The sequence below is a fragment of the Rhipicephalus sanguineus genome, chromosome 8, assembly GCF_013339695.2.
Source record: "Rhipicephalus sanguineus isolate Rsan-2018 chromosome 8, BIME_Rsan_1.4, whole genome shotgun sequence".
Classification (NCBI taxonomy): domain Eukaryota; kingdom Metazoa; phylum Arthropoda; class Arachnida; order Ixodida; family Ixodidae; genus Rhipicephalus; species Rhipicephalus sanguineus.
Genome location: NC_051183.1, coordinates 18039258 through 18059907, shown reverse-complemented (window position 1 = coordinate 18059907; position 20650 = coordinate 18039258). Strand labels below are relative to the sequence as shown.

The window sequence follows — 20650 nt, the reverse complement described above, 5'->3', positions numbered from 1 at the left end:
CCTCGTTGCGTCATCAGGCGCGTGATGCGCGCCAGTGAGCGATGTCTTTTGATGCTTTTTCGGGTGGTTTTTGCGAGTGCACAGCTGTGAACAGCTGTTTTCGCGACCTTCGCAGGTGTCGTAATCGCCGGCGATGATTTTCTGTCGCCGAGTGAGATAGCCGAGGTTAAACGGTAGCCCCGTAGTAGTTTAAAACAGGCTGCGTCGAGCGCACTTGCGAAGCCGGAAGCTATGTGGGTGTTCGGGTACGGTTCGCTTATGTGGAAAGCTGATTTCCCATACAACCGCAAGCTCGTTGGTTACGTCAAGGGATACGTGCGTCGGTTTTGGCAGGCCAGCGAAGACCACCGCGGCGTGCCCGGCAAGGTAAGTTTAGTTAACGGCTAATTTAACCCGCATCTAGTTAACCAAGCGTAAATCTATCGAAAACCTTCCTTCAGAATAGGCCGCTTGCATATTCGAGATCGAATTAAGTCTTGCTTTTGTTTTCTTTGGCATGCGTGACTAGTAGCGTTGTAATGAATGAAAGAAGGGTATTTTGAGGGCTCGTTTCTTTGTTTGATACAACCTTAATGAAAACAAGCAGATAATGAAGCCGTTAATTGTACTGTCTAAGTGTATACTGTAGTAAAGTGGACAAAAAGAGAGCTTGCCGCCGGCAGGGTCCGATCGAACCTGCAACCTTCGGATAACGCGCCCGATGCTCTTACCAATCGGCGGTGGTCGTGCTCTTTTCGTCCACTTTACTTTCTTCACATCTGTGTGACAATTTCTGCTGGTTGTCAGTAGTAGCCTTGTACTCACACTTTTGTACATTGTTTAACGTGGCTCTGTAATTAACTAGCTTTTGATTTTCCGTTGACGTACGCGTCTAAATGATTTCATTGCAGCCCGGACGCGTGGTGACTTTGGTGCCCTCGTCTGACCAAAACGTGAGCGAGTTTGCCACTTTCTGTTTCACACATAGGGTTGGGCGTGTTTACAAAAGAGCGCCCGCGCGAGTTATAAATGCTGGCGTCCTGCCTTATTTTTCGACCTTGTTTTCACCAGGACTGCGTTTGGGGCGTCGCTTACGAAATCCCGGAGGGCGAGAAGGATGACGTCATCGGGCGCCTTGACTTCCGTGAGAAGGATGGCTACGACAGGGTATGTTGTATACATGTGTATACTTATTTACCTAAGTAAATTTCCAGATAAATTCATTGTGTGATTACCCAGGCAGGTGGCTTCAAGGCTCGCTGCACCGCTGTAATTTTCGATTGACAACCACCTGTCTGTACCACGAAGCCACAAGGAAATCCAATGCCATACGGATTTCCTTGTGGCTTTGTGCTATACAAATGGGTTGTTGTCAATTTCTATTCCTACCACCTTGCAGGATTCTGTATAACTGATTTGCCATGCAATTTTCGATTTGTTAATTATTTGTTGTTCCACATACTTGGGGTAACCGTTACAGAACCACGTAGTATGAAGAATAGTTATATTTAAACTGCCTTAGTAAACTGCACCACTACAGTATGAAAGAAGCCAGACTTATCGAGAGACTCGTGGCGACATCACAATCCAGTACCCGCACTATCTGCAGGCCATGATGCCACAGATTTCAACAGCGCTTGATCGGTAATAGGGAATTTTTTATTGGTAAAGACTACATTGCGTTTTCAAGGAACCGGACAACTCTTTATATGTGTGTTCAGGACATCCATGCCACATCAGCCAAGATAGGGAAATCTGTTGATGTCTGTGACATCAATCTTGCAGATGAGAATTTTTGGTTTAAAATTTGAAGCCTTCTTTCTCATTGTTGACTATCAGCTGTTTCCCTGTATAAAGAAATTGGCTAGAAAAAAGTAGCGTACCAATCTCAACTGGTATAAAATATTGCCCTAGAGGAACAGTTAACAAGCCACTGAACACAGTTTCAGAGAACTATGGGCATTACTTTTAATGCATCAGTATGACTGAGAAAAGTCTTGAACATCTTTGAGTTTTTGTAGAATTCTCAGTGCCTAAACTTGCAATACATGCAATGGTTATTTTCTGGCAATGGATATGATAATGGTAGAGAACCTTGCTTTTTCATTTTTACTGTACGATGCAGGGATTTAATTTATTTGCATGAAACACGAATCCGTCTTAAAGGAGTACTGACATGAATTTTAAAATTTCTCGGGTTGTTGCTCTAAATGAAAGCACGGGTGTCGAGAACCCTAAAAAGAGTGTCGTTTACCTGGGGATGCATTGCATATATTTTTAATACCGCTTCTTTCAACCAGCAGTTTCGGTTTCGGTTTCGAGAGGGCGGCTTCATAGTGACGTGTCAAGTCGGCCCGTGACGTCACGGGCAGACTGCAACCCACGAAATATGCACCTGCTGTCCTTTGCTGTCAGTCGAACGTGGTTCATGATGAGTGAACTGTCGTCCAGTGCCTCCGACAGCGATTACTGTGATTTAGGATGCATGCAGAACCCAGATTTCGCAAACCAAGTGAGCTGACTTGAAACGTCATAGGGCTCTCCATGCGGTGAAGCTGCCTTGCAGATGCTGGGAGATGAAAACTTTAAAATCAAACTTAAATATTTATACGTGTTTCCCGGATGCGGTGTGGGGAGAGCGTTAACACTACATGCCAAGGAAACCAAAAACGTCCGTTTTGCTGCACTTCAAAATCGTGTCAGTACTCCTTTAAGGACGAAACAGTGTGTCTAGAACAAGGATACCAAAGGAACAAATCCTATGGTGTCCTTGTTCTAGTCATGCTGTTCAATCCTCTGCTGTAATATGAACTAGCCTTCGTCAAGTTACTAATTACAATCTGTATTTTTCAAAGTAACTGAATCAAGTCATAGAGAGAGTTCTAGCTTGTGCTATCTTTGTGTGGCAGGTTCAGCAAGTCAAAAGGCTCCAGTCAAAAAATTGGTTTACTTTCCTACGTTTTGGAATCAACTAGATTCCTTCTTCAGGGAGAGTGAGGACTGAACATTTGGACAGAATTCGTTCATTTCATTTTTTTTTTATTTCAAGTTCTGGTAGTACAGGAAAATACACAACACTGGTTAGACCCATATCCATTGGCCAGTAGGGGGTTCAAAGAAATATGCAATTAACAAAGCAGATATTTTATAAATACACTTCGGAAACAAGAGAAGGAAAGAAACCATAGAGCAAGACATGAATAATGTTACATACATGAAACAAATCCTACAAAAATAAATACACAGAAGTATGTAAAGCACGTCAAATATGACTTTGAAGGCTTTTAATCAATTTGTAACGAAATAGATAACAGCAAAAGTGTGTGGTAGTGTTCATTCATTTCTCTGAAGTATCTTTTAAGTGCACAGGAAAATCTTTTTTGTTTCTTTTATTTGGCACAGTATATTGTTCCAGACCTTAACTCCTACAAACTGTAGTAGTTTTTCCATAAACACTGTCAGTAGGTGGAAGACTGAAATTTTGTGATGTGGCACATCTAATAAGGCGGGAAGTGGAACAAAATATTGATATATGAAAGGACAGGTTATATTTAATGACATCACGGGCTGCAAGTGCAATCGCCCAACCCAATCAACCAAACCAGGCAATTCTATCAATTCAAACTAGAATTGTTTATTTTGCCATCCTGTATAGTTACAAATACAGATGGGGGGGTTTGTTGAATAAAAGCTGTTCTTGAGCAACTTAAGGAGTCTACAACCTTTTCATTTGGCAGTGAGGCAGTATCACATATAGATACACATATACACACTTATACATGTTTATACATGTACATAGATATGATATATACGAGCATACGTATGCTACATGTTTCCATTCACATTTCCATCTTAGTGTCAACAGAATCAAACTGGTGCATATGACTAGATACTATATGGTAACCGCATCAGTTTTAGTTCTTCGGGAGAAGCTGTGAAAAGATCAAACCGTACCAAATTATAAAAGTTTAAAGGGCCCCTGCAACACTTTTCCAAGTAACCTCTAATGGTTTTATTAAAGGAGTTTGCCTCTCTAATCTACTGCCGTGAAAATTTTTAGAATCCGTCAAGTACGAGCGAAGTTAGAGAGATTTGTCGCGTACTTTCTCTCTCCTGTTGTACCAGCGAGTGCGCTGAAAGCTACACAGATGACAAGGGGTCAAGAAGCTGCATCCATTCATCAGCGCACATAATGACCTTGAGCACTTCTTTAGATGCGAAGCAGCTTTTGCTCGGGGCTGTGTCCGGCGGTGGCGTCCACACTCCACTGTGCATGCACCTACTCTCTCTCCTGCTCTCCTCCTTTACGCAGGTGTTCGGTTGCCTTCTCTCCTCTCCTCCCCCGCGCTGCAGCCGCGGCGCAGCCTCTCCTTCCACGTGATGCAGCCGCGCCACAGCCAAATACAGCCTGTAACCCACTCTCTCCTCTCCCTCCCCCATTTCATGTGTATAATTGCGTGCGCTCAGTCGGCTTCCGTCATTCTTGCTTCGCTCCCATTCAGATGAGTTGTAACGTCAACGTCGGCGCCACTCGTTCACTCGGCGCTAACGGAAAGCAAAGCACAAACACAACGCAATGATAACACAAACACTAAATACAAACCTCACACACTAACGGAAACGTCGAGTGAATGTAACGGAAACTTGGTGTGTGCCCCCAATGCTGCTTCGCATCCCCTCATGGTTCCCTTGAGTGGGAGATGGTGCAATTTTTTCTTCGAAAATGTGCAGCTTACTTTTACTGTGATCGCGAGCGCGCGTGTGGGCTCGTGGCAGCATCTCGCGGCGGCCATGATAGTTATGCAGCTCGCAATGCTCATATTTGCCGATGGCCGTGGACTGTGTCTATGTCATGGTCGTTTGGGCTAATGGCATCATTTTTCGAGAGGAGAGTGAGCAATTTCAAGCTGACTTTGAGACTTAATTGTAAGTTCCAGGCCGCGTGCTGCGCTATGTTTGGCTCACGTGTTCTTTGGAGCCTTGACTACCGATCCGCAGCACTTTCAGACCATGCAGAAAAAGTGTTCCACAGCCGCTTTAACAGTGTGGGTGTTGTGTCGTTAAAGGCAGTATGTTCTGCTTTAAATTTCTTTCCCTTTGCAAGAACCTTCCTCTAGATTGTGGGCTGTCGCAGGACTAACTTTCCGGAAACAATCTGTCCGTAGGTGCAGGTGACGTTCTACCCGGGCAAGTCCGAAGAGAAGCCTTTTCCACTGACCATCTACGTGGCGCAGAAGGAGAACCCCTTCTACCTGGGCCCCGCCAATGCGCTGGAAATTGCCCGCCAGATCCGCGGTGCCGAGGGACCGAGCGGTTCCAACCGGGAGTACTTGCTCTCGCTTATCGAGTGCATGCGGAACATCGCTCCGCACGTCCGTGACCAGCACTTGATGGACATCGAGCAAAATCTGCTCAACCTCGAGACTACCGAAAAAAAAACGTCGCCATCACCGAACCTCCAGTCAGCGAGTCACCACAACCAGCCAACCGGTCGCAACCCGCTGGCCGGTCACCACCGGTCAGCTAGCCACCACGACGAGAGTCGGAGAGCGCAGCATGACGACAACCGCCGCGCGGAGGTTGCCTGACATGTATATTGAGTGAGCGTGGCTGAAGGAAGTAGGGGAACGTAAACTCTTTCATCGGAAGTTAAGCCTTTTATCTCAAACAAAAAGTGTTCGTCGTGAGAGACCTAACCAAATTGATGTGACACGCTGGCGGCTTTTATCGTGATCTTGCCTCGTCCGCAAAATGCAAAAGTACTTTCGGTGAAGAAGAGTACAGCACGTCAAGAAGTTCAAGAAAGTTACCGCACTTGGGTCATCTTTTTAATGAAAATTCGCTCTACTAAAGTTCTACTGGGTCGGTTCCAGCACTGCGACATCAAGCTCTTTCATCAAAAATTAAGATTTTATCTTAATGGCATTAGTTGCTAAGGGCTTATGCGGGTGTCACACAATGCACTGCTGATTGCGATCAAACCAAAGCAGGATTGAATGTCTGAACAGTGATTGGCTCCCTTCTGCAGTTTTTATAAAGGAGCAAATCACAATCATGGAATTCGATCCAGATCAGGCCTGATCGCAATCATAAATGACCATGTGACAGTGGTATTTATTATATTGGTGCAGAACTCTGGAAGCTTCTAGAGATATTCTTCTATTAGACGAGAGCTTGTCAGCACTAATCTGGACTGTAAATTGCATAGCACAACTATTCAACGGGACATAAGAAAGATCCGTCAATTAGTTGCATTATACTATACAATCTACAGTCATGCTTCACCAATACGCCCAGTCTTCAACCTTAACTAGTCTGGAGCACTTGCATTCAAGAAGAGTAGTGCACGCCGAGGTTTTTAAAACTGTTGCAAACAGTGACGGGCAAGAATCGTCCGGATGACTGTTTTAACAAAAATTTGTGAAAGTTATGCTGGGTCGGTATCTTCTAGTGACGTGATCAGGGCAACATCAACTTGCATCGTTTGGGTAAAAATTCAAAATTCATTTGCACGTACGTCTGTTGGTAGGCATGATGGAACTGAAGCTGCTTACAAAGTTCATGTTTTACATATTTTGGCGCAGTATTAAGCACCGAGACAATTGCCATTGTAGTGTTTTGAGAAATTGATCACTCAAGGTTTTTGTAAACCTCTATGCAACTATACTTAAAATTGGCTTCACCTCAGTTTTGACTACTAGGCAATTGTTTAGCATTGTAACCACCTGTGTCCCTCAGACTGCGATTCGGCATCCATCTTTTTATGCACACACCTGCCTGCACATGCAATAGAATTAGGTGAAAACCCGCGCTACTACTTGAACGTGAACTGGATATGTTTGGTAGGTGTTCGTGAAATACACTAAAGTGGAAAATGCAACAGACGCGCAAGACAACCAGACAACACTAGCACAGTGTTGTGTTGTTGTTCTGTGTTGTGTTGTCTCCAGTGTCTGTGTTGTTAAATGTGGTGTTGTCTTATCTTGTTTTCTCTTCTTGCATTTGTGTTTGCATGCCTTTACCTCCTTTCATGATGTACAGTCATTTCATTCAATCCGCATCACACACGGAAATTACTTCGCTATATCCGGAAATTCGTTATAAACGAGGTTTCAGAGCACTATTAATTGCAACAATGTTCTTTATTTACTTCGTTGTATCCAATTCAGTATATCAAGGTGCGACTATACTTCAAATTGACAAAGGCTTGGCTTGCACTAGTGACGTGAGAGGCGCGCTGTCAGTCTGCGTTCATTCAAAAATATTTCGTGAACGTATCTTAGGTGCATGTGATAGGACCCACTCTGAGGGCTGACATTCTAGCCGGGCATTACTTCTGCTGTGATGACAATACGTGCATAGCAGATGACAATATCTGCTACTATACGTATAGTTTCATGTCCTCCGCAAAGGCAAGAAAGAGTGTGCAAGCGGTCTTCATGACAAAGATGGAGAATTGATGCACAACAGAGTCTTTTTTTTTGCTGTGCCCTATTCTTGACAAGTGCTATGCACGCTATTGCCTACTAGCACTTGTGCTGAACTGGCAAATGTGCAATAAAAACAAAGCTGTTTTCTTGCTTTTAGCAGTGCAGTGTTTTATTTGCAGTGTAGATCCACTGACAGCATTGCGATTATGCCAAGTGGATGTACAAGCTTGCAGTGTGTTAGAATTGAAGACTGTGCATGTGGTGCAGCATATGAGATGTTGGACTGCGAAACATTGATGGGACATAGCCACTCCATTGTGTGCATGTCTCTCCTGTTTGTCCTGTCAAGACTGTGCAATCCAACATCTACTTTGCGAATGCACAGGTGAGGGAGGTATACTAAGGTGTATGTGTGAATACCACTACCACTTAAAGGTACGCCAAACACAGACAGGTTTGCTCGTATTAGCAAATTACACTTCCACAATATGAAAACGCCACTCCTGCCATGAAGAGGCACTTGATAAGCGAGATAACTCAGAAAAAAAAATGCAGGTGGCGCATGCTGCCTTGAGGTTCCCATACCATCTCTCTGTGCCATCGTAGATTTTGACCGTGTCTGGTATGGTCTACATGATTGTTTATCGTCAAAAATTAATCACATTGTGTTCTAAGGTAGCCAGAGACCTAGTATGACAAGTTTCAGGCAATATTGAGTTGATGAGGCCAAAATACAAAAAAAAGCATTTAGGAAAAATCTATGACATAGCACACAGACATTCAGGTGCAGAATTCCATTCAAGTGCAAAAATTCATGAAGCGTTTTCACTCCAAGTAGTGAACCTTTGATCGCAAAATTACCAATACAGTTCTCGATTAACAATTTAACAGTTTACACTGGTCTACTGTTTCATTTCAGCGTCGCTTTATTGTTTTTTAGAATCATCATTACTTGAGCAAAGCATCGATTTTATTGATACAAATTGCTCCAGAACTTCATTGGCGAGTTTGCACACATTCGTCTGAGCAACGAAAATTTTTCTCTTCAGATAATGATTCTGTGATCGCAAATTTAACACTAAAGTTCTCGAACATATTTTTTTCCATTTAAACTGGTCTACTGTTGCATCTTAGTGCCCCTTTCTTGTTGCTTTTTGGAATGATTTGCAGTACAGAAGCGAAGCCTCCAATTTATTGAACAAATTGCTCCAGGATGTCCCCACGATTGGCGAGCCTGCGCGCATTTGTCGGAGCAACTACTGGCGCATGTAGATTCTTTTCAGTGAGGCTTCACTGGTGCCCGAAAATAAAATGCATTGAAATTGATCGCGAACACCTTTAACATAACAAAGTTCACTTGACCTCCCAAAGTATTTTTTCACAGCTGTTTCATCATCCACACCTGATCGGTCACATTCGCTTTCTGCTGTGATGAAGGCCGCGGTGGCGGGGGAGGAGGTGGCGGCAGTGGCAGCTGTCCCGACGGCTCTGAGCAGTCGACTTTTTGTGAACGGTTGTCGCCGAACGATTTGTCTTTGGTAGGTGGTTCGTTTGGTTTGCCGTCGAAGAGCCTGACAAACCGTTCCATGTGGCCCCCTGTGCCTGAAATCTGGGAGGCAAAACAAGGGGGAAAAGGTTTACATATTTAGTACCTCCAGGGTACTGGCATATTCCAGCACAACTACCCATTAAATTCAAAGGCCCAAAGCCACTTCCAGCTGAGAACTAGCTTGTGCAAGTTGCAGAATTGAAAAAAAAAAAGCCTTATCGGAAAAACGGGGGGCAAGCACAGTTTGGCGTGTGCATGCCTCATGTATTACTTTTTTTTCCATCGTATTGCACAATGCTCCCTCCTACATGCCAAGAATTACACCTTCATCCACGTGCTTTGCAGACAACACTTCAGTTGCTACAGGCCCAGGCAATGACAATGGCCATGCATTCATATCCAGGCAACAATGAAATGCCGCAACATGAAATGACAAGTCACCACGATAAAAGATCAGATTGCTGTATCAGAAACAGATGATCGCCGACAGGCCCATGAGCGAGCAAGCATAAATTAAATTGCGCATACAGACTGGCACACCATCGAGGGCCACATTTCCGCACACTCGCCGGGGGCTGGGTTTTTTGCATACCACGCCACCACTGAAATCTGAGTTATAAAAGCTTTGCTTAAAAGGTTTCCTTATGACCATTTATTAACGAGGCCAGAGAGAACAGCCTGAATATGCATTGCTTACAATTAACCTGAGAGAACTGAAAGCTCAGTAGGGTTGAGTTGTTTTCTAATGCACAAGCAGTGCATTAGAAACACAGACAATAGCCTGTAAGCAAAGGATTGCAGATCAACAGCCTACAACAAGTTAGCGTTGATTTCCTATGAAAGGTGGCAGCAAAAATATAAGTATACAACCTCCATACAGTTTTGCATACGTTGCATGGGGGCACGTATCATTATGCAATTGCATGCTAGTTAATTGCAAGACGCTCTGAGAGCAATGCACAGCATGACGTACAAGCACTGGCATTTGGTCAGTGTCGCACTCAACAGAACAAGTGTGCTTGCATGTGCAAGTGCAAGAGGTAACAGGCGAGGCATCAAAAATACCTCACCCCACAAACAGGAGGGCAGCTCGTGTATCCAATAGCCTCGTAGAAGCGTTCCTTGTCGTGTGTTGACAGGTAGCACCTCGTGAAGCCTTTCCTTTCAAAAAAGTAAGGGTTTGAAGCAACTGATACCAATATTGTGTGGTTAATGAAGTTGAACGTACTGAAGCAGATCTGTAGCTATGAAAGGTACTGTAATGAATGCCTCCAGGTTATGTTTAACCACATGGGTTTGTTCACGTAATTGCACGTACACTCAAACTTCATTATAACAAAGTCACATCTGCCACGAAATTAACTTTGTTATATCCGAAAATTCGTTATAAACGTTTATTTGCAACACTGTCACTATGACAAGACTATTCTTCATTTACTTCGTTATAGCCGATAATTCGTTATATCCGTGTTCGTTACATTAAAGTTTGAGTGTAATTTACAATACAGTCCACTGTTAAGAAGAAAACTCGAATGTGAACCTTCCAAATTGCTGGCCCCCTACCTGCAAGTGGATGTGGAAACATAGTACGTGCACACTATTGTTCTGTTCAAAGGGGCCAGAACTGTCAATACAAGCAGTCTTATGCAAATATGTGCCACTATGTTTTTGCAAGAGAGTGAAATTCGAACATGCCGTGCGTGCAAGTGTTCCTCTTAACTGTGAACCCGTCTGTACGTACAAGAGTGTTTTTACAGTTTGCTCCAATTGAAATCTGGTTGCCTCAGCCAGGATGCCAACCCACAACCTTGAGTGCAGCAGCCAAATGATAACCACTGAACTACCATGCCAGATGGGCAATTAGTACCCGTCATGTGAAAAAACTAAATTACAAAAACTGAAACTTACTTGCGAGCATAATCTTCGGTGAGCTTCATGACTAGCTTCCCGAAACCTTTTCCTCTTTCCTCTGGAATAACTAACACTGGAGGGGAAGAGAAATGGTATTTATTATTATTGTTGTTGTTATTACCGTCATTACTACTACGCAACATGCTTCTAAAACAGCTTAGGTTGGTACATTATGCCACCTAGTGGGCCCTACACATTTTATTCCCGTTTCTTCTGAGATTGAGTAAAGAATCGCACGATGGATAACTTAATGGTGACAAAATTTAAAAACAATAAGCCATAATTCAAAAATGCAACATTATCGAGTAATGTTCAGTGAAATTTTAGCAGTGTATATGTGACATATTGGGTAAGCACGTTTCTTTTTTTATTTTGTTTAGCAAGATTTAATTATAGTTTACACAAACTGACCTTTTGAATGACAAAATTCAAATAAACCAATATAGCTACTCATGGTACAGTAATAACAGGGAATGAAAGAAAGACGGGGGGAAAAAAAGCACTTGGTCGGCCATCATTTTCTGTCGGAATTTTTTTGTTCTGCGTCAGTTTAGCATTACCCCTTACTCCGTGAACAGCAATCAACTTGCCCTGCTTTCTATCCTTAATGCAATACAGCTGTAATGAGCAATTACCTTGATTTAACACATAAGAATCATTTCTATACAGTATGAGGTTGTTACTTAGAGTTCTTTGGTAGGTGTCCCTTATTTCAAACCATAGGTTCCTAATGTATACTGAAGTGTCTGCCAGCACTGATTATCAAAATCAATCAATCAATCAATCAACTTTATTTCCTTTGCAAAGGAGGAGTACAGGACTAAACGCTTTAGCAACTTGACCAGGTCTGAGCCCCATTACAAGTTGACAAAACAGCAAGATGACGGTCATTCATGCATGAACAGTCCAAAAAAATTGACACGTATTACAATGCATTGAAGTAGCATAAGAATTATGTAACAAAATGCTAAACAGTACAGAATAATCCATTTGCATAGTCATGAAATGTTATGAACATGAAAAGCAGCGATCGCCAAGAAGAGGGACAAAAATTGCTCACCAGATTCGACAAAACAGGCTTCATCGTTGTGCAGCACGCGACAGAGCTTGGCATGGCCAATCACTTGGCCATCCAGGCCCTCTCGATGCCTGATCAATGCCAGCGAGACGGGCAAATCGCTGCTGGATTTGCTGAGGCTTCGGTACCTGCGGAAAGGCAGCTACTAATTTCAGCTTAGTTACACGGCACCTACTATAGATGCAGCTTATTTTCACTTGGTTCTGCATGCGTGAATTTGAAGTTTCCTTGGTGATGCTATGCGAGAAGATCATAAGACTTATCTATCTATCTCAGGCCCGTAGCCAGGAATATTTTTCGGGGGGAAGGGGGGGGAGCACTTGCTGAAAACCTTGACTTTTGGAGAAAAACACCTATATTTATTATTTATTTTTGGTAAAAACACATACTTCACCAAAATATCAGGGGGGGGGGCATCGCCCCCCCCCCCGGCTACGGGCCTGATCTATCTATCTATCTATCTATCTATCTATCTATCTATCTATCTATCTGTCTATCTGTCTGTCTGTCTGTCTGTCTATCTATCTATCTATCTATCTATCTATCTATCTATCTATCTATCTATCTATCTATCTAATCTATCTATCTATCTATCTATCTATCTATCTATCTATCTATCTATCTATCTATCTATCTATCTATCTATCTATCTATCTCTGCATGTCTCAGTTATTTCAGCTGCATATCATTCCCTGTATGGGTCAAAATGAAGGGTAATACATGAGCACATAGGTAACCGCTACTGTTCCACGTGTGCAAAACAGAAATTGCTGGTTTTGTGACCTCATCGTATGCACGAAATCTTGGAATTGAGCTTCCTCCACAATAACTTGTGATACCTTCCATAGACCAATGTACACAATATTTCTTTAGAGGAATACGATATTACCAGTGTATTATGCGCGTGGCGCGTGCGTGTGGTTTTCCAGAACAAGCGTACTTTAAAAGCAGCGGGAACTATAGTTGCGCGTCTCTCTTCCAAACGCTGCTAGCAATCATGCATTGCGGAGAAGCTGATGCTCGGGCCAATTTTTTTTCGTTTCTCACGGTATTCCTCAACGACGCGACTTCAGAGAACTAAATTGACATTAGTCATCGCCAGTCAAGTTAATCGCCGGTCAGCGACACGACGGGGATGTCAACCAGCGACACGCTGGGCATGCCACCTGCAGAAACGGAGTGCGGCTTCGCCACATAGCTGTGGACCTAAAGGTAACTCTAGCGGTAACTAGAGTCACTGTATGTAACTACAGTGAATTGGAAGAGTAATATAACGGCAGAACTGCGACACCTATAGCTCATTAGATCGGTACGTAACAGAAAAACGTTTAAATTTGCAAAACTGATATTAGTTTAGAGCTTTTGCCGCAGTACTAGCAGCACATGAAACTAAGGCACACTCTGTTGACTGCAATGAGGGCCTGTGTTATCGCGAAAAAACACCTTTTAACCGTAGACTGGGATCGCGCATTGGACAGTAACGTACCGAGCAGCATGACTGCGTTTCCATTGGTTGTTCAAGATCTCGCAGCAAGCGTTTATGTACTCGGGATGATCGTGAAGTTCGACAAGTTCCATAGTGCCGTCATAGCAGCCTAGTAAGGCAAAATGACAGCAGTTGATGGCGGGTGTGACGTATTTGGAGATGCCCAAAACCAACGTTACTAGAACAAACTCAGTTTAAAAGCTCCGCCGGAGAGGCGGTCCGCGTGGCGGTCGTGAGAACTAGTGGCGCTGCAGTCACGTCTAGCTCCCGCGGCTCGCGCTTGTTGTGATCTGCGCCGCCGATGTACGAGCGCACGTGGGTTACAGCGTCGTCTGCGCTTTGTTAGCTCGTCATTTTTGCGACTGTTCTTGACGAGGCTTAGCGTCTTGTACGAAGACACGTGCATGATGTACGAAGCGTAACGAGGGCGAACAGATTCACAGTGCGGTATGCCGACTTGCTTTGCGCCGGGCTGCAAGAGCGGCTACCGCAACGACGACTCCGCTTCATGACACTTCTTCGGACCTCCAAAAGATCCTACGCCATTCAAGCTTCGAATCGCAAAGATAGGAAGCTTACTGCGAAATGCAAGGTCTGTGACGTTAATTTTGAGAGTGACGACATTGTAAAGCACTATCATCGTGTCGTTGCGGGACAAGAAGTTTTGATCCCACGTGGAAAGTGGGAACTTGCGCCCGGTGCCGTGCCGCGCTTGTTCCCAGCACTTCCGCCCCACATTTCAAAGCCAAAATGTTCGGGGTTTAGGCGCAAATCCCCCCCAAAACGCACGGCGTCCCGCGAAAGCCCAGTGACCAGTTGGAGGAGCCGCCAGAAATAGAACAGCAAAACGAAAGGCAGGCGATTACCTATATACGCTACCGAGACTGAGAGTTGCATCACACTGACATTCGATCAGTTGTCAGCTGTCGCTATGCCTTCAAATCAGTGGATTTTCGAGAAATTTTACGACGAGGTATCGAACAAGATGTGCAATATTTTACACTCGCCGGCTCGGGAACGGGCTGCTCAGCGCAAAAATTTGACACGGTACACATCGAAAAGCGCAGGTCCTCGTCTTTTCTATGTGTACCGTGTCAAATTTTTTTGCGCTGAGCAGTTTAATAATGGAATACTAACTAGCCCAATCCCACACTTTGCTTCGGGAACGGAGACTTACTTGTGCAAAAGATAGTTTTAGTTGACGAGCAGTTTAACTGCGTAGTGAACGGCTACAGCACGAAACGCAAACGGCTGTCGTACAGTGTAAGAAGTGCTGGGGGCATGGAACATATGCTCGGTGAAGTTGAAAAACTGAAGTTGAATACTGACGACTCTTCTAGCGACAGAGTACGCGCGAATAACTTCTCGGTGCTCACATCACGGCCGATCTGTTCGAATTGTTTAAGGCACCGTAGAAGGATGTGACGTAGAAAGATGAGACACCGAAAATACAACTATCCGCTGAAAAAAAAATTGCTCAGAGACGACATCTATTCGATGTAATCGCACACTGAGATTTCATTTACCGAGTTCTCGTAAAATTTTCCGATTTTGGGTCAGTATCCCGTTAACCGTCGCGAAAACGTGTCTTGTAAACATTTGCAAAGCAATGGTGATGTTTTTCGAGAAAGTTTTTTTCAATAAATTGTAGAAACATGAGTACTGTTTTCTAGAACGTTTTTGTATCTCGAGTAAGGACGCTTCTTTGAACACTATAAAAGCTTTCACAAACGTGTTGGGTTGTTCTTGGTCTAGATAAGACGGCAGCGGCTAAAATTGTGGTGGTAGTTATAAAAATTACTCTGAGAACCCTCATTCGCTTAGGAACTCCTATGCTTGGAAGTTAAGCGCAATGTAGACAGCTCAAATATTGTCACAGGGTCGTGGCGTCGACGAAGGCAGCAGTCAGCAGGTCCGAGATAAAACTCTTTATTTGGCCGAACTTGTGGCCGGGAAACTGAAAGTCAAACTACAGCAATACACTGATAGCGGCGAACAGAGCGTCGACCGTCGATCAACTGACAAGCGGTCAAGCGCGTCGGCTTTTATACAGGCGCTATCGAACATTCCAGCGATATCGCTGGTGGCGGCGTTATCTCTCGACAAAGCTAGAACATTCGCGTGCGGTGCGCAATCTTACAAAACGATCTACTACAATCGCGAAGCTTTTCGAACACTGCTTCGCGGACAGCGTCGAGCGTTGATAACCGTCCTTGCTGGTCAAACCCGAATACATCAAAATAAAACAAGTGGGCGTGGCAATATAGACCGAACATCGATTCTTAGCCATCAATGAACAACGCACGCGGGCCAATGCATACAGACGCCCTTATGCATATCCACCTAAGTATCCAGCTAACTAGTACAATAAGAAAGTTGCCGCGCAGTTGCCGCGAGCAACTGCGCGGCGGACCGCAGCGTTATGCCGTGGCAGCAGACGACGCGCCGATAGTGGCGCAAGACGGAACTGCAGCGCCGCTAGTTCTCGCGACCGCCGTTCGGACCACCCTCCTCCGCTGGCGGAGATACGGAGCTTTGAAACTGAGTTTGTTCTAGTAACGTTGCCCAAAACTACAGGCTTTGAGATCTGTACCTATTACTCAGGCAAAATTATCTCTCAAATGCGAGTTTGTACAGGTAGTGTTCAAGCTCAGGCATTTCAATCATAACACAGATCTCAAAGGATACAATATTTGTACGGAAATCCGAATGTAAGTGCCGAATTGTTCACGCCCTAGTCGCCAATCTCAAAGGCTACGTCTATATTTCTGCCCTGCTTGTGCCGAATTTGGCAGTCAAACCAACGTTTTTAGATTCTGTGTCAGACATGCATAACAGTTCCATGTTTCAAGAAAAAGTGCTAAAAGTATTACATTGAGTGTCAGCATTTAAAAATGAAATTAATTTGTGAGAGTTAATTTTTGGTGATTCGTGTTAACCATTATTCACTAAAGATGACACTGTCGTCGCAACAATCGCACCGACAGCAGACGCCTGTAGCGGCCACGCCAGCCACGCTGCCACGATTAACGAAGAAACTGTTGGAAACGTACTACATTACAATGCTCTAGTACACACTCTAGATCAACGAACCACCGTAACACAAGTGTTCTGTGGTAACACTTCTCCACAAGTTCTCATGCGGCATACGAGGACTTTTTATGAACTGTACCGTGCATACGTTGCCACTCCCTAGACCTTTCATAAACAGCAATAGTGTTACGACAAACCGCAATTACCGGTCTCGCGTGCGTGTGATTATCGTTAGTTATAGTTACTGCCACACACGATCTGTGCTTGCTGTACGAACTGTACACACTCTGTGCTTTCTACGTGCGTTCTCTTTCTCTCTGCTACCGTATTTCACGAAGAGTCTAGGTGTAATGTAGCGTTTTTCTTCTGATTGCTATTCACGATTCTAAGCGAAGAGATCCGCCTGTGTAGCGTGGATTACAAGCAAAGAATAGTTAATCAAACGAAAGACAACACATCCCTTCGCCCTTTCTACGATGCTGTTGCCACTCTTGCGACGCGGGCATCGTCCGGCGCCGTGGCTTAGTTGGTTAAAGCGCCTGTCTAGTAAACAGGAGATCGTGGGTTCGAATCCCACCGGTGCCTTTTGCTACTTTGCTTTTTTAATTACTATTTGCTTCCGTGTATTGTATAGGTGCTTTTTGTTATCTTTTTTTTTTGTTTTTTGACGCACCCAAAACACAGCTCTCGCGCCCTTCCCCTCATTTGCGACAAAGGACTATGTCGCGGCCTCTTTGTGACAAGCTATGTGACACCCTTTGACCAGGGTTGCCAGGTTGGGCTATAAATAGCCAAATTGGGCTACTTTTTTGTGGACTTGGCGGGATTTTTAGTCGTTGGCTATTTGGCTACATTTGGGCTGTTACCTGCCTTCGCTTGAAACGCTTGTTTTCCGATGCCTTTTCTCCTCTTTAGTGGTTGTTGTGCCTCAAGTTCGTTGTGAATCAAGTGTCTACGTACACAGTTATCTTTCCTTCACTCTTTCTACTATCTTTTCCTTGGCATTTTGCATTATTTAGGTATCAGAAGCCTCCACCATACAGTTACGGTAGTCAGTAATAATGAATTCATTCTCTTCCTTTGAAGGCGAAGCTTCTTTTGCCGGGTTTCGCGTTGCTGCTGAGTCGCTCCCTCTGACAGCGGATAAATTTGTGGATTTAAATACAAAGTGTCAATGAAAGCACACACGAAGTAACTTCATTGGGTTCTCCATTACTTTGGCTACGATCATCACATTGTGGCTGGCGTCACTTCAAAGAAAACAAATTAATAAAGCAACAAGAAAATAGAAATGCCAGCAAATAGTGGCATTTTCTTTCTGTTGCCACTATCCGCACCACATACGCGATCTTGCATGGAGCAGCACACTTGGAGATATGCATATCATATGGGTAATTCCCCACAAAAGGTATTGATTTCTCTTTTAATACTGCTTCATTTTTTTTTGTTTTATTCATGTGAAACTATCTCTGCACAAAAAATAATAAATAGAATTTTTTTTTCATATTTACTCTTTGGCTATTTTGGGCTATTTTTTTATTAATTACGTTTGGCTACTTTTGGGCTATTAATGGGCCGAAATTTGGCGGGTAGCTCTCCGAGTACCTGGCAACCCTGCCTTTGACACGCTGCTTTGCGACTCCTCTCGTGAGCGCGGCGCAAAGGCGGTCTGCCGCGGGGTCACGATGACACGGCGGTGCCATTGGCTAGAGGCAGTGGAGTAATCGGGTGTGGGGTGGGGGGGTGGACACCGTGCCCGTGCCCTCCCCCCCCCCTTTAAACTACAATTAAAGAATGAACTTTTATAGCTTTCGGCATGATCATGTATCGGGCTTCCTATTGCTTCTCTAAATGCCACAGCCACACGTCTGATGTAGCTATGTGGTAATAATGTTTATTTGCATAACAATGTGAATCCTCGGGTAACGTACGTGCAAGGGTATAGACAGAAAGGAAATTCCCTTACACGTCGTGTGTGTGCTGTCACCGTCGTCTGATGTCAACGGCGGGGACGTATGCAGAAATCTTTTCTTTTTCGAGGGGGAGGGGGGCAGGCAGATGTGGTCGAGCGTCATTTTGTGCTATGCTATGGCAAAAAGCAATTGGGTGAGAGGGGGGCATGGGCACGCCTGTGGTCGACGTGACCCTTATTTATGTTCGTGCGCGTGCGTTTGAAAATTGAAAATTTTCGGGCGGTGGTGGAACCCCCCACCCCTGGCTACGCCAGTGACGTGCAGTGTGGTACATGGGATGGGACGCTTATTCAACGTCCAAACTTGCTACGAAGACTGGCGACGTGATCTGTTTGCATTTCGCTGGGCTCTGCATAACTTTTTTCCTTCTTTCCTCGGCGTTATCGACAGATAGCAGAAGCTGAGCTCTCAAAAACCGGTCTCCTCTTCACCCGTTGTTTCCAGAACCGCAAGAAATAAAGCGTCGCGATGGTCTGTCATGTGGCGCCGTGGCTTAGTTGGTTAAAGCGCCTGTCTAGTAAACAGGAGATCGTGGGTTCGAATCCCATCGGTGCCTCTTGCTATTTTTTTTCTAAAAAAAAAAAACTCAAGTTGAGATGAGCATGTAAATTATGCTTTTTAACGTCACCAAATGAATAAACAGAAAACAATATAATATACGCATGCGATGATGCTTACAGCCAATTCCAGAAGCTAACAATTAATTTGAGGCGTCATTCGAAGCTGAACACACTGCACATCTAAACCCATTGGCGTAAATCATGGGGGGGGGGGGGTCAGGGGGGTCCTGACCCCCCTTGTGTTCAGGCTGGGGGGGACACCCCTTGCAAATGTCCCCCCTTGATATTTAGCTTTATAACATCATATATTTGAATTACTTGACAGTTAAGTATAGCGCATTCAACTTTTTTTAAAGGCTGATTATTTTTTTAGTGTAAACATGTGTTCAATGCCCCTCAGGTGTGTCACACTATAAAAATCGCAAAAGCCATTCGACCGGTTCAGAGAAGACAGAATATAACAATGCAGTTGCTCGAGCTGGGACCCCATGCTCGTTTTTTAAATTTTATTTCAAAGCATGGTTTAATTCTTGTGTAAATAGAAATACAACCCTTATGTGTAAAAACAAAATGGCCGCCATGGTCTGATGTATGTCCCCCCTTGTGATTTTTCTGGATTTACGCCACTGTCTAAACCCAGCACTTGCGAACTGCGCATATACATCCGATTCATGGCTGCGTGTCGGTGAGGATTCATTTCACTGCTATGTCGCACCAGGAACCAAACTTGGTGCGCGTTTCTGTAGGCCTCGGGTTGCCTCAGCGGCGTAACCAAAAATCTTTTTTGGCGGAAGACTCAAGCAACTTTTACGTATGTTCGTGAGTGTGTTTGTGTGTGCGCGTGTTAATATTACACATTCAAAACTGAAGCATTTCGGAGAGAACAGCTATCAATTATGTACGGCGCGGCGTCATTCGTTGCCATAAACAACAAAATCGACTTCCGCCATCGATAAGACGTATCTCCAAGTCTGGCAAATTGGGATTACGAATTTTGTGCGCTATTCTGGACGTGATTGAATTCCGCATATTCTGACTTCTGATTGGCCCGGAGGGCTGCTATATATATTTGCCTATCTGATTCGATCAAAATACCAGAACTTGACGGTATGACGGAATATGACGACGATACCCATGCTTAGGCACTGTCTATCCATACGGCGCATCTGACTGGCCGATTTCACCGTCCTTTCCGTGCCTGTCAGAAGATACACATATCTATTGTCTTAAATACTTTTCATGGGACGTGATATCACTGTTTCATTATACAAATAGTGTTCAACTTTACACAGTTTCACTTGAGTGATGTAATAAACGTATGCAAGTTCATCGTATGTATTTATGTAACCACTGTTCGTTGTTGTAATATATTACTGTAACCTCTTCTTTTGCCCCGCCACGGTGGTCTAGTGGTTATGGCGCTCGTTTGCTGACCCGAAAGTCGCGGGATCGAATCCCGGTCGCGGCGGCTGCATTTTCGATGGAGGCGAAAATGTTTGAGGCCCGTGTACTTATATTTAGGTGCACGTTAAAGAACCCCGGGTGGTCGAAATTTCCGGAGCCCTCCACTACGGCGTCTCTCATAATCATATGGTGGTTTTGGGACGTTGAACCCCAGATATTATTATTATTATTATTGTAACCTCTTCTT

At 44.2% G+C, this 20650-nt stretch overlaps 2 protein-coding genes and 2 non-coding genes across 5 annotated transcripts; 3 read left to right on the top strand and 1 right to left on the bottom strand.

The window, feature by feature from the left end:
* The first annotated feature begins 32 nt into the window (after positions 1-32).
* Positions 33-7563, top strand: LOC119401494 (putative glutathione-specific gamma-glutamylcyclotransferase 2). The gene is made up of 4 exons (XM_037668344.2): positions 33-366; positions 891-932; positions 1051-1146; positions 5145-7563. Exons 1-4 carry the CDS (start codon positions 232-234, stop codon positions 5565-5567), a joined length of 696 nt encoding a protein of 231 aa, XP_037524272.1. The 5' UTR covers positions 33-231; the 3' UTR covers positions 5568-7563.
* A 225-nt stretch (positions 7564-7788) lies between these two features.
* Positions 7789-13569, bottom strand: LOC119401493 (N-alpha-acetyltransferase 80). Of its 2 annotated transcripts, none has more exons than XM_037668340.2 (5): positions 13434-13569; positions 11930-12075; positions 10867-10942; positions 10029-10119; positions 7789-9018 (listed from the first exon to the last, which is right to left on the bottom strand). In XM_037668340.2, exons 1-5 carry the CDS (start codon positions 13523-13525, stop codon positions 8788-8790), a joined length of 636 nt encoding a protein of 211 aa, XP_037524268.1. In that variant the 5' UTR covers positions 13526-13569; the 3' UTR covers positions 7789-8787. The 2 variants fall into 2 exon arrangements, with proteins under 2 accessions (XP_037524268.1, XP_037524267.1); XM_037668339.2 differs by having other exon boundaries at positions 10029-10114.
* A 3408-nt stretch (positions 13570-16977) lies between these two features.
* On the top strand, positions 16978-17051 carry Trnat-agu (transfer RNA threonine (anticodon AGU)). Its single transcript has one exon. It is a non-coding gene; the product is annotated as a tRNA-Thr (tRNA).
* A 1870-nt stretch (positions 17052-18921) lies between these two features.
* On the top strand, positions 18922-18995 carry Trnat-agu (transfer RNA threonine (anticodon AGU)). Its single transcript has one exon. It is a non-coding gene; the product is annotated as a tRNA-Thr (tRNA).
* Positions 18996-20650: the final 1655 nt, after the last annotated feature.

Excerpts from the sequence above, each read along its gene's own strand:
- LOC119401494 (XM_037668344.2), top strand. The coding sequence starts at position 232 with ATGTGGGTGTTCGGGTACGGTTCGCTTATGTGGAAAGCTGATTTCCCA. Across the intron at positions 367-890 it reads ACCGCGGCGTGCCCGGCAAG|CCCGGACGCGTGGTGACTTT; the intron begins GTAAGTTTAGTT and ends ATTTCATTGCAG. Across the intron at positions 1,147-5,144 it reads AGAAGGATGGCTACGACAGG|GTGCAGGTGACGTTCTACCC; the intron begins GTATGTTGTATA and ends ATCTGTCCGTAG.
- LOC119401493 (XM_037668339.2), bottom strand. The coding sequence starts at position 13,525 with ATGGAACTTGTCGAACTTCACGATCATCCCGAGTACATAAACGCTTGC. Across the intron at positions 10,115-10,866 it reads ACCGAAGATTATGCTCGCAA|GCTTCACGAGGTGCTACCTG; the intron begins GTAAGTTTCAGT and ends TTGAAAGGAAAG. Across the intron at positions 9,019-10,028 it reads GCTGCCCTCCTGTTTGTGGG|ATTTCAGGCACAGGGGGCCA; the intron begins GTGAGGTATTTT and ends TTTGCCTCCCAG.